General features: G+C 32.3%; 1 protein-coding gene and 2 long non-coding RNA genes across 6 annotated transcripts; 1 reads left to right on the top strand and 2 right to left on the bottom strand.

Annotated features, from left to right (window-relative positions):
- Window positions 1-345: 345 nt before the first annotated feature.
- LOC145948741 (uncharacterized) lies at window positions 346-1562 on the bottom strand. Of its 3 annotated transcripts, none has more exons than XR_014427455.1 (3): window positions 1426-1562; window positions 1023-1194; window positions 346-612 (listed from the first exon to the last, which is right to left on the bottom strand). It is a non-coding gene; the product is annotated as an uncharacterized LOC145948741 (long non-coding RNA). The 3 variants fall into 3 exon arrangements; XR_014427456.1 differs by lacking the exon at window positions 1426-1562 and adding an exon at window positions 1387-1401; XR_014427454.1 differs by lacking the exon at window positions 1426-1562 and adding an exon at window positions 1361-1375.
- Window positions 1563-9510: 7948 nt separating this feature from the next.
- Window positions 9511-11672, top strand: LOC145948739 (membrane protein BRI3). The gene is made up of 3 exons (XM_083058334.1): window positions 9511-9759; window positions 10973-11124; window positions 11219-11672. The coding sequence occupies exons 1-3, from the start codon at window positions 9693-9695 to the stop codon at window positions 11348-11350; spliced, it is 351 nt and encodes a 116-aa protein (XP_082914460.1). The 5' UTR covers window positions 9511-9692; the 3' UTR covers window positions 11351-11672.
- On the bottom strand, window positions 10307-13204 carry LOC145948740 (uncharacterized). Of its 2 annotated transcripts, none has more exons than XR_014427453.1 (3): window positions 12973-13204; window positions 10923-12472; window positions 10307-10785 (listed from the first exon to the last, which is right to left on the bottom strand). It is a non-coding gene; the product is annotated as an uncharacterized LOC145948740 (long non-coding RNA). The 2 variants fall into 2 exon arrangements; XR_014427452.1 differs by having other exon boundaries at window positions 10312-10785; window positions 10959-12472.
- Window positions 13205-15596: the final 2392 nt, after the last annotated feature.

A 15596-nucleotide genomic window follows, 5' to 3' on the forward strand; every position in this document is an offset into this window, starting at 1 on the left:
GATCGGCCAATTCGCGTGACGACGGCGAGAAGAGACAGCCCAGTTTTATGTCGTTACTAAGCATGCGGCGAAAAGAAACAGTATAATGTTACACGGTTGCTAAGCGCGCGATGAAGCGGGGTGGAGCGCTTTACAAAAGACAGTAACTCCATACGAGTAGCGCTAACTCTGGACCTCCGAGTGGGCTGTCTCTTCTCGCCGCACGCTTATCATCGCGCGAATTGGCTGATTTTCTTTAATTTATTTCTCTCTTATTATTGAGAATATCGCAAAATGGTAGAGGACTTTTCTACTCAGTTTAACTAGCTCTACCTGCACACGACGGTTGATGCGACTATTACCGGACACCCTGTATATATTTTAGTACTTTATAGTTTTGCACCTCTTTTGTGACCCAGTGGAAGCACATAATGACTTTCTGGATGGTGTTGTATCAATGGTAACAATGCCATTTTTGACCAGAGTTTTAGTTTGTACTAATTCGTTGTTTGATTCATTGTAAATAACATCGATGATACGAGTTTTTCTAGTACTGCATTCTGAGCTCCAAGAAAAGTTTCCCATATCCAATCTAAGAGCTCTGCACTTCTTATTGCCTCCATATGTATGAACCTTATACACATATAAAACATCAAACATGTTAATAAGTAAATTTAACCTATTAAATATGTTTAAAACATTTAAAATTTAAATCAGAGAGCTGTAGGATTATGGTCAATCATAGCACTCAGAATAGGTAAGGAAGTCATCATTTTGTACTTTTGTGTTAACATTAAACATTATTTAAAAAATACTATTCTATAAATAATTATAATAATTTAAATATTCTTAATATAATAATGTTTAATGATATAATCTCTGCAAACTTCAATTTTATTTTTATTACAATATTAATACTCATTTTTTATAATCAGTCAATACTTTACGCGAGTGTTACTTCTGTAGTAACTTTCGCGTAAACGTAATAGACTCATTTATTTTTACGATTTATATATTTATTGCAAAGTTAAGTTTAGACTTACAGTATGAATCCACTGTGACACAAGTTTGGTGTTTGCAGTTTTCAGGACGTCTTAATTCATATTTCCTTTTCTTACGAGTGGGCTTCTACTTAACAGCCTTGACAGCTAGAGGACGGCCATATTTTCTCTGTCTTTAGCTGGATTCCGTAAAGCGCATATATGCACGCATTTTCTATAATATACGTGACGTGTACTATACATAGACTTATATAATAGACTGCGGGTACTTTCCGATTCACGCATGATGCGCATGAAGTGACAGAAAATCTATAGTTCATGTCACGCATATTATAGATTCTCTGTCACTTCATGCGCATCATGCGTGAATCGGAAAGTACCCTGCGCAAGCCGTGAGAAAACACACGCTGACACAAGAGTGAGAGAGCAATAGGTGGAGTAGTACACTCTCTCTCTCTGTCTAATATGTGATGTAGTGGGGGTTGGGGGTAATGCGGGGTCTACATTAGAGTCGTAAACCGTGGCACATAAAAAAACGTAAGCGGTAAGACTTAAGGCTGGTATTCATAGACTACGTTTACACGGCCCGATTTAAGGGTCGGCAGGCGACACGGTGGAGACGCCTGTCGGCCGGCCGGGAATTACGGATTCGTATAATCCAGATTTTAGCCAAAATACTGAATGAATCTCATTAAATTTACGATATTCTTAATCAGTAAGCTCGACTGTAATCAGCTAAAGAGCTATTTTATTAAAAAAAGGTGAAAATAAAATTTTTTAATAAACTTGGGGAAATGTGCAGTTAGCAACGGGTAAGGTTGGGTTAGCCGCGAGTCCGTATTTAATTTATTATAAATTTTTAAGAGCAAAAATGCAAAATCGGGCTCTTTAACTGATTGCATTATTATATAAAGAATATATTAAAAAAAAAATCACGAAGCTATGTCACTTATTTGATGAGAAATCTGGACGATACGATTCTCACTAGATCTAAGGAACTGGGGAAATTTTCGTGGTAACATACTGACAGCTTGACAAGGAGAGAGATAATCGTTCTGTCTTTGTCTCTCTTGCATCGCGTATGTAGTAGCGTCCATGTAGGCACAAATACTAATATGTTGAGCACACGGATGCGATTATTGAAAGATAATGCCAACAAGAACCGGCTATCGTATTACCTTTGTTTCTCTGTATATGTAAAACGAGGATAACGATATCTTAAATCTTGCTCCTAACAATATCTTCCAATAATTGTATCTTATTGTATGCCGTATCTCGCATATATTATGTATCTCAAATTATAGAATAATGATTTATTAAATATTAAAATATATATTTTTTTTAAGGATTATTATATGTATAATTTAGAAAGAATATTTAAAATATTTATAAGTTTATATATATATATATATGTGTGTGTATATATATATATATATATATATATGTGATTGACAAGTATGTGTTATCTTGATTCTTATTGATGTTACTGTATAAAAATATCAGCTGCATAAAGAATAATATAAAGAACTTATAAATAACATATAAATAGCTCAATGCAAGGTGTTCGGTCTATCACCCTGAAAACTCGAGTTCAAGTCTATCGGTATATATATATATTTTTTTATATTTATTATTATTGGAATATATAGAAATTATTAAAAATATATATTTTTAAAGGCGATACTTAAGAATTTTTAAATATTGAAAATATTTCAATAATTTTACAACTACAAACACATTGTATATATAAATGCAAAAAATTCGGTAAATAAATTAATCCAGTAATAAATCTATCTCTCTAAATCAGTAATCAATATATATATATATATATATATATATCAGGGATCCGGACCGAAACAAAATTAGGGTTCGGTTTCGGTTACGGTTTAATAAAATATTGAATAACTGTTCCGGTTCCAGTTTCGGTTTTTTGATAAATAAAAAAACCGAAACCGTTTAAATTATGATTTTTTCGGTTACGGTTCCGGTTTTTAAAAATTTTTACTTTTTGTTTTTCTAATTAAATTAATTTCTAAATTATATTACTTTAAAAAATTATTATTAATTTTTATGACATAAATAAACAACACTTCATATTATACATAAAAATATATTTAGATATAGGTATATATAATATAGATACATATATAAATATATTTTCATATGTCATAAAAATTAATAATAATTTTTTAAAGTAATATAATTTATATATACTTTATATATATACCTATATATATATATATATAAAACAGAAAATATAATATCTTCACAGCTATCATTATTGCGATAATACATACACGTTTCAGAACATTTAAAAAATAATTATAATTAAGCAATTATTGTAAACGACCCAACTGGCTTAATTGATCTTTCTTAATTCGATATCATATATAAATATACAGACTACGTTTCGACCTTTGGTTCAGGTCCTTATCAAGTCTAAAATTAAAGGATAATATTATATAGAAGGAATCATTTTATAAAAGCATAGCGCAAACCAAGTTGAAAACAACAATTATTATAAAGTAAATGATTAAAACATACCTTACTTAAAATTTTTTTCTTTTTTCAACATGTTACAATTCTCTCATCTGTACTAAACGTTTCGTATAGATGGTAAAAAACGAACTAAGTTAGACTTCCTTTATTATTCTATCATAAATAGGGTTTAAATTCTCTGTGTCTTTATGTAGGTTAATCATGTTGTTAAATTTTTTTATATAAAACATTTCAGCTATCTCTCTTTTCCTAGTATGTGTTTCACGATGTAAAATATTAAAGGTTGTCCATTTAAAGTCATGTAAATATTCATTTCTATGTTTGCTTTAGCAATTATTAGACAAGATTCCCTTAACAATATGTAAGTTCTTATTATGGAAATGTTCATCAGATAACAAAATAGCGTGATCGACTAATTGTAAGTTGTTAATGATGTAACCAAAGCGTTATAAGCAAACATAGAAATGAATATTTACATGACTTTAAATGGACAACCTTTAATATTTTACATCGTGAAACACATACTAGGAAAAGAGAGATAGCTGAAATGTTTTATATAAAAAAATTTAACAACACGATTAACCTACATAAAACTCTATTGTAGACTAGCCCTTACAGAGCCGTATTTGCATCTTAAGACATTACTTAAGACGGTCTTGAAATAAGAACGGACTATGAATACCGGCCTTAAGACTTAAGAATTTCATCCATACGGAATTCGCAGAGATGCTTAAGGCCCGAGCACAAACTTTTGCATAACGCATAACGCATATGCATAAGAAATTCGATTGGTTGAATTTCTTATGCATACGTTTATGGACCAATCAAATTTCTTATACATATGCGTCATGCGTTATGCAAAAGTCTGTGCTCTGGCCTTGAAGTTTCAAAATAGCTTCCTTACTGCTCGACCGTGATTGGTCGATTCACTTAAGTTTTAAGTCTTACTGCTTACGTTTTTTTATGTGCCACGGCCTATAAGTTGTAAGAAATTAACCAATCACAGTCGATTATTCTCCTCACATTCAACTGTGATTGGTCAATTTCTTACGACTTACGACTTTACGACTCTATTGTAGACCCCGCATAAACCTTCTCCGCCTTTTCCGTCTTCTCCCACTCTCTCTAAAATGTGAGAGAGAGCGAAAGACTCCATCACTAGAGTTCCTCTAGTAAGAGTTAAGACAATCCGCCATTTATAGCTAAATTCTGGAAGTTGTTTACGCGTCAATTTTGAATTGATATATTTCACTTGAACATTTATTTATACAATACAAAAGATAAATTAAAAAGAAGGTTAAATACAGTATATAAGTATATAATTATCGACGACAAAAATTATCTAAAAATTGTACTTCTGAAAAAAACTCAAAAATGCTGTTAGAACAATATAATAATAATATAGGTATAGGCAGTGATGTGCGTTTACACGTAAAAAAATAATTTTTTATTTTTTACGTAAACATGTAAAATATGTAGAAAATTAGTAAAGAAAGGTTAGGGTTAGGTTAGGTTAGGTTAGATTAAGTTATACTCTTGTGTTATGAGTTATAAGTTATGTTATGAGTTATGAGTTTATGAGTTATGACGTTATATTATGAGATTATGACATTATGAATTATGACTGATATGTAATATATGATTTGTTTTTGTTTTATTAGAGTCTCTCTCTAGTTTTCATTTTGTTTCAAAGTTTTTATTTTTATTTTATATATAAATTTTAAAAATTTATGTTCTTTGGAAAAATTTATGTTCCTGGTTCGTGTGCATTTAACCTTTTGTACTATTACTTTTAAAATAAAGTAATATAAAGTTTGTCCAGTTTATATAATTTTGTTAGTAATTTAGGCTATTTTTTACATTGTTTACATTCTTTACGTTTTTATGTAAAAATTGTAAAAAATAAATAAGGTAAAAAATTACTTAAAGAATGGACGTAAATTATACGGCACATCACTGGGTATAGGTTATATATACATATCTCAAAGATGAAATAATGAATCAAAAATGAATAATATAAAAAAAATGTTTAATTTTCTTCAAAAATTTTATTTTTATTTTTAACAGATATATTTAACAGATTTGTATGTACACGCACCGGCAAGAATAATGTCCTGCGTTAGATGTGTGCGAATACGTGTATGACAACCGAAAGTCATACACATATTCGCACACATCTAACGCCGGACACCATTCCTGCCAGTGCGTGTACAAAGAAAAAAATCAAAATTCTCTTTAGATCGTGAATTATTTTTACAAAAAATAGTTTAGATAGACATTAATCATTTGAAACTAAATTAATATCTTTATAAATATCTAATTTTTGTTCATAAAAGCATATATCAACAAATTTCCGTAATTATAAATTTAAATTTTGGCTTATACTAATTAAAGTTTGGCTATTACATATGGCGGATTGGAATAACCAATCAGCAATTGATAGCCCGGTCTTAACTTTTACTAGAGGAACTCTATCCATCACTATTTCTGTCCTTCTTTCTATGTGCGTGCGCCCATAAGAAGGCGCAGTCTATTATATAAAGCCTACGGCACACGGTACGATTTTTCGTACTGGATTTAATAAGATATTAGAAATGCTGCATTCTGATTGGTGTATTTTTAGTATGTTACTAAATCTTATCAGATCCAGTACGAAAAATTGTACCGTGTGCCGTAGGCTTTAGTCTATGGTACTATGGCTGTGTTCCACTTAACGACCGCAACGCTCGCGAGCGTTATCTGTCTTTATTTAACTTCAGGCGAACAACAAGGATGAAATGATTCCGCGAGCGTTGCGAACGTGTTGTGGAATGTACCCTATAGAGTACGTTTACACGTCACCCAGGGTGCAGTCCCACGTAGAAGAAAAAGCGAAACGGAAAAGCAGAACGGAAAAGAAGTATAGTGGGGGTAACCAATCAGAACGTTTTTCCAAAAGACATATCTGTTCCGATTTTAAATAACCGGGTTCCCCATGTACCGGGAAAAGCGGAAATAAGTAAGAGTAAAAAATTATTTTTTATGAATTATAGTTAACAAAAATAATCAATTTTGTAAAAAAATATCTTTTTATAATAAATGGAAAATTCCAATGGAATATAAATTTACGGAAAACAAAGCAAATTCAGAATTATTGCAAATTTTAGGTTAGAATTTTTTCCGTTTTTGCGTAAAATATATTCCATGGGGAACCCAGCCATATAAAAGCGGAACGGAATAAAGAACTTTATAATAATATAAATTTAACAAGAGAAATATATTATTTTAGTGTAATTCTGTTGTTTTTATATTTTGTGAAAATATAAAATTAAACTAAACTATTTATATGAAAAGATGATAAAATTACATTTTATATTGTAACAAATATTTTATTCAGAATAATATATTTTAATAAATATTTTATAATAAATATTTTTTATTTATTTTAGGAAATTGAAATGAAAGCAAATAAAATATTATTATTATTAATAAAGAGAATTAGAGAGTGGAAAACAACTCCACAATTAAGATGCCATTAGGAATAACAAATATCTGTAAAATTTATTATACTTTTTATGAAAATACATCTGGCATCATCTATCACTATCAATTGCGTCTCTTCTTTGTAATTTTTGCAAAACAAGAATGTTCTGCAATTTGAGAAAATTTTAACACCCAGTCACAATATGCACATATTAATTGTTCCTGAATTAATAAAAAAATATAAATAATTTAGTTTTCTTTCTGTCAACTTTAATTATGGAAAATATACAATCTAATACCTAATTTAATGTTAAGTGTAATTTGTAAATTGTCACAAAATTTAATATATATATCTGAAAATAAAACACACATATTTTATATTATAATGAAAAAATTTACCGATGACATTATTATTGTATATAAAAATAAATTTATAAATTTTATTTATGAACAAGAAAGACTATATGCTAGGTACATACATACGAGAACGCTAGGTATGATGTCTTTTGGAGAAACGTCCTGATTGGTTACCCCCACTATACTTCTTTTCCGTTCCGCTTTTTCTTCTACGTGGGACTGCACCCTTAAGCCTAGTCTACAATAGAGTCGTAAGGTCGTAAACGTAAGAAATTGACCAATCACAGTCGATTATTCTCCTCGAATTCAACTGTGATTGGTCAATTTCTTACGTTTACAACCTTACGACTCTATTGTAGACTAGCCCTTAATCGGATTTAATAACATCCGTAGTTCTAGAACTGGCCAATCACAGCTGTTACATTCTTCAGAGGAATGGCTGTGATTGGCCAGTTTTATAACTACGGATGTTATTAAACCCGATTAAGGGTGACGTGTAAATGTACTCATAGGCCGGTATTCATAGTCCGATTTTATATTTAAGATCCAATGACATATATACAGGGTGTCCGGTGGTTCGCGTTTCACCTGTCGTGGGCAAGGTAGAGTGGATGAAACCGAATAGAAAAGTCCTTTACCATTTTGCAAAATTCGCAATAATTAATGAGAAATTAATTTAAAAGATTGGCCAATTCGCGCGCCCTACAAGCACGCGGCGAGAAGAGACAGCCCAGTCTTACATGGTTACTAAGTATGAAAAAAAAACAGTTTAATGTTACGCGGTTGCTAAGCGCGGGGAGGAGCGATCTACAAAAGACAATAGTATGTATGAGCAGCGGATAACGCTGGACCCCCGAGTGGGCTGTCTCTTCTCGCCGCGTGCTTGTAGGTGCGCGAATTGGCCGATCTTTTTTAATTAATTTCTTATTAATTATTGCGAATTTCGCAAAATCGTACAGGACTTTTCTATTCGGTTTAACTCACTCTATCTGCCCACGACAGGTGAAACGCGAACCACCGGACACCCTGTATATAGACAAAGCATTCGATCTGTGGAGTGAAGCCGGAAATTGGCAGAATACGACAGAGTGAGATAGTTGTTTTGACACTCTTCTTTCTCACTCTATCGTACAAAAGTAAAGTCACTAGATATATAAAGTACCGCAATCCATAATGCTTTAGCACGTTGGAGCCAATATGGCGTCGAAAAGTGTACGTGGTACACTTTTTTGTAACTTAACGTGCTTAACCTAACATCTAAAGTACAATTATCATACACTAAAATTTGAAATAGCCGCGTACTGGAGCCAAAATGGCGGAACGATTGCAGTACTTTATATATCTAGTGACTTTAGTACAAAAGAGAATATGGCCGCCCTCTAGCTGTCAAAGCTGTCAAGTAAACTGCCATGACAGCCAAAAGATAGAGTGAGAAAGAGCTATAGGCCGGTATTCATAGTCCGTTCTTATTTCAAGACCGTCTTAAGTAATGTCTTAAGATGCAAATACGGCTCTGTGATTGGTTAATCACATCTTAAGATTGTACTTAAGACAGTCTTAAATATAAGAACCGACTATGAATACCGGCCTTAGAGTGAAAAAGAGAAAGAAAATAGAGTGAGAAAGAAGAGTGTCAAAACAACTATCTCACTCTGTCGTATTCTGCCAATTTCCGGCTTCACTCGCTGCTACAATAAAAGTATAGGAATGCTTCGTCTATGGCCGGTATTCATAGTCCGTTCTTATATTTAAGATCGTCTTAAGATCTCGTTCAACCAATCAAGAGATGCTATGCGAGCATTTGATTTAAACGAGGTCTTAAGACGATCTTAAATATAAGAACGGACTATGAATACCGGCCTATATATATATATATATGTCATTGATCGGGACGAATAAAGGAAGTCTGAAATATAAAAAAAATAACCTTAAAAAATTACAAAACTCGAATATTTATTACAAATAATTGCATTCTATTTACCTAAATAAGTGAAAACCATCTGTAGTTCTATTTTTACATTTCGGAATACAACACCTTCTCGACATTTTTCCGTAATTTTTATATAGCTTAAATACGGATCATCACGCCGGGTCACTTTCACACACACAGAGTAGATATATAGACATCTGTTGCTCACACATATAGGCACCGTGGCCATTTTGTTGCGATGTATCATGGCCGAAACCGGATATCCTGCCGGCCTCACCTTTTTCGTCCGCCAAGCCCCAAGTTAGCGATCTAGTAGTGTATAGACATCTGTGGTTTTGTTATAATCAAATAATTCCAAAAAATAATCTAAAATAATTCAAAGAAACTGGACATACAGGTTATGGAGCTTGCCGCATATTTATTGCGTAAAATAAGGCTTTTACTAAAGAGTTAGAGAATTAATTATGGAGACACAACCATTAAATGCTGTCGAGAAGCCGCCACCGTATTCCATTGCAACAGCTCCGGCAGGTGTGTTCTAATTTTTTTTTAGGTTAAGTTGCCTCTTACAAATATATTTTTCTCTATTGCATTTTAAAGAATACAATTTTCCGTAATACTGTAAATAATTATTGATCTTGTTCTATTAATATTTATCTTTTTGAGATGTATATTTGGTATTAATAACTGAAAAAATGCTACAGTAAACCCAGATAGTAAAATGCCAGCATATTTTGGCAGGAGATTTTATCTACTGTGTCTATATTTGCTTACTTTCTACTAGCATAATTAGCTGGCTGTGATAGAAAAAAATGTAGGCGAGATCTGCTATCAGTTATTGATGGTAAAAATATATTAGAAATGGAATATGTATTGTGCTATCACAGATGAGATAGCAAAAGTACAGCAGAATCGAGCGAGTCAATCGAGCATAGTTTGTCATTACATGTATCTATAGCAATAAAACGTGGCAGACAAGACCTGGTAAATTATATTAATATAAATGTAACAAAACTAAATATACAGGTATTATATAATACTGATAAGTCATCAATTACTTGTAATTTTTTAGTTATAAATACATATGTATATACAATGTAATTATAAGTATATATATACATATGTATATATATATGTATTAAGTATATACAATGCAACATGTGCTATATTTTATTACAATTATATTTTATATAATATAATTGATTGACATAGTTAAATAATTAATAAAATAATTAAATTTTAACAATTGGTTTAATGTTCTGAATTTTTCTGTTGAGAAATTAAGCTGATAAAAATAATTACTACACATTTCTAATTTTGTCAACTGTGGTTTGCAGTCTTTATATTTGCCTGTGATAGACGTTTAAATATGAGATAGATATATTTCATATATATTAGAATAAAAATTATAAAACTATAATTTGATATAACATATCTTATAATATTGCTGTGTTTTTGCCATTAATTTATGACAACGTGCTATGTTTCTGCTGTATTTTTCCTGTTATTTTTTTATGGCAATGCATGCTCAATTTCTGTTTTTGCTGTCACAAGATTCTGAAACAAATGGAGATAACTATAAATAAATCAAAAGTTTGTTACAGATATAATATATCGCACATAAATTCTCTTTTCTAAATAAAAATAAAGTAATATTTATTTAAGAAAGAAAAAGAAAAGTGACAGTAAGTTACTTGTGAAGCATTGTTTGTTTTATATATAAGTTGTACATTTTTATCATTAGCGAATCAACCATGGCAACCACCTCCTGGATATTATCCCAGTAATACTGATGCTGCCTATCAAGGAAGCTATGTTCCATCGTATGGTTCTGTGCATTCTACAGCAATCATTGTTCCAGAAATCATTCTAGTTGGTGGCTGTCCGGCATGCAGAGTATACATCGATTTTTTTGTTATTTGAATATTATTGTATTTGTCTACACATGCTATAAAGTTCAAAAATTTAATATTCAATCTACATATAACAGGTAGGTGTGATGGAAGATGATTATACATGTTTTGGCCTATTGTGTGCAATTCTCTTTTTTCCCATTGGAATTATTTGCTGTATACTGCTAAAGACAAGACGCTGTTCGAACTGTGGAGCTTATTTTGGTTGACTATGAGTAAGAATGTATATATTTCTATACAAAGAATACAATTTTATCTCAATTTAAAGCATTTAAAGCAAAAGAAAGATGTTCAAAAAATTAATATTATGAATAATATCTAATGTTATATTTTTGTAGTAAATAATAGATGTGAAAGATTTGAAATAAAAAAAAAACTGGAAGTATAGTAAATAAAATGAACATTATATAATGTTATGTAAATAATAAATAATTATGTAAAACAGCGATTTTCAAATATTTTTTGTTATATTTGTTACATTTTTATGCGAACAAAATTTTGAATATTTAAATATATTGTATTACACATGTATTTTTTGTAATTAATCTTAATTTACTAATTTTTATTTTGTTGTATGACAATATATCTTCTCATTAAATTTAAAAAAAACACTGAATTGAAATAATATAGTCATTTTTTGTGTGTGTGTGTGTGTGTGTGTGTGTGTGCGCGTGCGTGCGTGCGTGTGCGCGCAAATAGAATAAATTTCAAATGTTTTTAAACGAATAGCTTTGTAAAACCAACATTTATACAGGGTGTCACCTAAAGACCACCCACCCATATGTACATAACATTATTCCTTACCAAACAGTAAGTCAAAAAGTGTGAATAATTTTTTTTCTATAACACTTAATAAAAAGGAGTAATTTATGAGTAAAGTCAAACCAAATAGCGTCGAGTTTTAACCAGGCTGTTTCTATATAAATAAAATTTGATTTTTATTAAATTATTAATTATTTTAATTTAATTAATTTATTGCTTATTTAATTATGTAAGACCAATTATTTTTATCATATATGGGTCTAAGGGTGAAAACCCATGGACTGATATTTTCCGCGTAACGCGTATCGCGTAACCAATCAGAGCCGTTCTACGTTTCCTTTACGCGGAATTGAATGTTCTGATTGGTTACGCGATAAGCGTTACGCGGAAAATATCAGTCCATGGGTTTTCACCCTTAGAGTCTTAGGGTGCTGTCCCATGGCAGGGTGCTGTCCCATGGCAGGCTGCTGTCCCATGGCAGTCGGAATTTCGGAAAACGGAATCTTGGAAAAGTACTAGAATAAGGATCATCCAATCAGAATTATTTGGCCGGGATTGAATTTGTATCTCTATAAGAAGAATGTTATTGTTAATATATAAATATTCAATCAAAATATTCAATGAAATATTCAATCAAAATATTTTATCGCATAAATAGTTATTATATTGTCAAGATTAAAAGTTGCGTGCTTGTCGGTCCGATTTTTTTGTGGCTGGGTTCCCCATGGACTAATATTTCCGCAATTAGTAAAAATTGAAAAATTTATTTTTATAATTTTCCGACAAAAAAAAATTACAATAGAAAATTACAACAAAAAGTACAATAGAAGAATATATAAAACAGTGAAATTTGGATGTATTGTATACTATAACAAAAGATAATAAGAAATTTTCTAAATTGAAAGACGATTTGAGGTTAGAATAGTATTCCGTTTCCCGTAAAAATCACTCCATGGGGAACCCAGCCACAGAAAATCCGGACCGACAAACACGCAACTTTTAATCTTGACAATACAATAGCTATTTATGCGATAAAATATTTTGGTTGAATATATTAATAAATACTTACCGAACAATTATTTATTAACAATTTTGACTTGGCAGCGAGAAGCCTTCATTTGCGCACAGTACAATTGCACACGTTGCAATTGTACACCGTGCTATTAGACACATAAAGTTGCGCACAGTTCTTTTGCCCACAGTTCTTTTGCGCACAGTTCTTTTGCGCACCGTTCGTTTGCACACCGTTCGTTTGCACACCGTGCAATTGGATACGAAAATGCGCGACACATGCTCTATTCACACACACACACACACACACACACACACACACACACACACACACACACACACACACACACACACACACACACACACACACACACGGGGGGGGTGCAAGGGGGGCCTTCGCCCCCCCCCCCCTCCCGCACCCACCCCGCCGGTAGGGGGTGCCTACCAGCACGGTGCGCAAAGAACAGTGGGCAAAAGAACTGTGCGCAAAAGAACTGTGCGCAACTTTATGTGTCTAATAGCACGGTGTGCAATTGCAACGTGTGCAATTGTACTGTGCACAAGTGAGCCTCTCTCCTTGGCAGCACATTCCCCTATATCTCTTGACCTCTTATCACAAGAAGTAGAAATAAACAGAATTAGGTCCATAATATATTTAAAAAACGTAAGTAGTAAGACACAAAATAACAAATTATCAATTGCAGTCAAATCTCATGGATCGATTAATCATGAATATGGATAGATTACACTGGTCAACATTTTTCGTCACAAAAGGAATATGACAGGTGATTGTGATAGGATTTTTCCCGTAGATTACGAATCTGAAATGCAAAATGTTCCATCACGTCACGTTTTTGAGAAAAATGGGGTCAAAGTGTCAAAAAATCCGTTTTTGGCACTTTTTGAACCTCTGTCACAAAGAAACGGGACGTGATAGAATACTTTCTGTGGGCTCAAATTAAAGCTTGAACCTTAAACACACTTTATATAATGTTATGAAGCAAAAAAACATGTGACAATACTGTGAAGTTGTGTAACACAGGTTTTTTGACCTGCCGCTGGCCAATTTTGATCTCGTAAGTAAGTGGAGTTCTAATATGCTTGTTGACTATTGTTGGACACTTAAAAGAGATTTTGCTAAAGCAAAATACTCCAGAAAATCATAAAATTATATCCCCGTAATTAAATTACGGGTCTCATCATAAAATGAGTTCTCTCGCCTCACTACTCGGGGTGCTTTATTAAGTAAATAAAAAAAATTTATCGAATAAACAAACTAATTTAAGGCTATAATTTTATGATTTTCTGGAGTATTTTGCTTCAGGAAAGTCTTTTAAGGCTCCTGGCTCCTTTCCGACCATGTCGAAATCGTGACGTCAGAGGCGAGAAAACACACGCTAAAATTTCTTAGATGCCATTTCGAAATCAAAAAATATTTCGATGAAACAGCACTTCAGATGGCTTTAGCACACTCTTAAAAAACCCCGAAAACTATCATTTCCCCTTTATAATCAATCAACAGCTGTAAAATGTAATATTATGAAGCCCAGTCCGTCTGGTCTTTGCACATGCGCAGTCATTCCGCATGTCTGATATCTCAATAATTTTACAGATGTTGATTGATTATAAAGGAAAAAGGATAGTTTTCGGGGGTTTTTAAGAGTGTGCTAAAGCCATCTGAAGTGCTATTTAATCGAAATATCTTTTCATTAAAAAATGGCATCTAAAGGTGCCTTTTCATGCTGACGCTCGACGCTCATTTTTAGCGTCAAAAGACGTCACGTGACCAAAATTGACGAATTGGTATCTTTATTTTTGATCACGTGACGTCTTTTGACGCTAAAAATGAGCGTCGAGCGTCAGCATGAAAAGGCACCTTAAGAATTTTCAGCGTGTGCTTTCTCGCCTCTGACGTCACAATCCAATATGGCCACGGTGAGCACCCAGAAGCCTTAAGCTCCGTGAACTTGGCCCCCCAATTTTGACTTTTTGAGTTTTTTTTTTTTTTAATCGTTTGTAAGTCGTTTGTAGGTGATTGTTAGATTAATTAAAACGTTTGTTAGATTAGCCTCGCGCTGCAAAATAAAAAATAAAATTGACCGTAAAGTTAGCCCCCGGTTTTTTATTTTGATCCTATTTCAGTTTTGCAGAGGCTGAATCGATGCGGAATCGTTTGTTGGTCACGAATATGCTAATTAAAACGTTTGTTAGATCGTCGTTTCTTAAATAAAAGCAAAAAACGATATTTGATAATTTTCTAGGGAAATAACCGTGAAGTTAGCCCTCGGCTTTTAATTTAGATTATTTAAGTTTTGCAGAGGCTTAATCGATGCGGAATCGTTTGTTGGTTACGAATATGCTAATTAGAACGTTTGTTAGATCATCGTTTCTTAAATAAAAGCAAAAAACGATATTTGATAATTTTCTAGGGAAATAACCGTGAAGTTAGCCCTCGGCTTTTAATTTCGATTATTTAAGTTTTGCAGAGGCTGAATCGATGCGGAATCGTTTGTTGGTTACGAATATGCTAATTAGAACGTTTGTTAGATCGTCGTTTTATAAATAAAAGCAAAAAACGATATTTGATAATTTTCTAGGGAAATATCCGCAAAGTTAGCCCCCGGCTTTTAATTTCGATTATTTAAGTTTTGCAGAGGCTCAATCGATGCGGAATCGTTTGTT

The sequence above is a fragment of the Prenolepis imparis genome, unplaced genomic scaffold (genome assembly GCF_030444845.1).
Source record: "Prenolepis imparis isolate NDT839.2.m4 unplaced genomic scaffold, iyPreImpa1.0 SCAF_634, whole genome shotgun sequence".
Lineage (NCBI taxonomy): Eukaryota > Metazoa > Arthropoda > Insecta > Hymenoptera > Formicidae > Prenolepis > Prenolepis imparis.

Coding starts and splice junctions, on each gene's coding strand:
- LOC145948739 (XM_083058334.1), top strand. CDS start 9,693: ATGGAGACACAACCATTAAATGCTGTCGAGAAGCCGCCACCGTATTCC. Junction 9,760..10,972: donor CATTGCAACAGCTCCGGCAG/GTGTGTTCTAAT, acceptor TTTTATCATTAG/CGAATCAACCATGGCAACCA. Junction 11,125..11,218: donor GTGGCTGTCCGGCATGCAGA/GTATACATCGAT, acceptor TACATATAACAG/GTAGGTGTGATGGAAGATGA.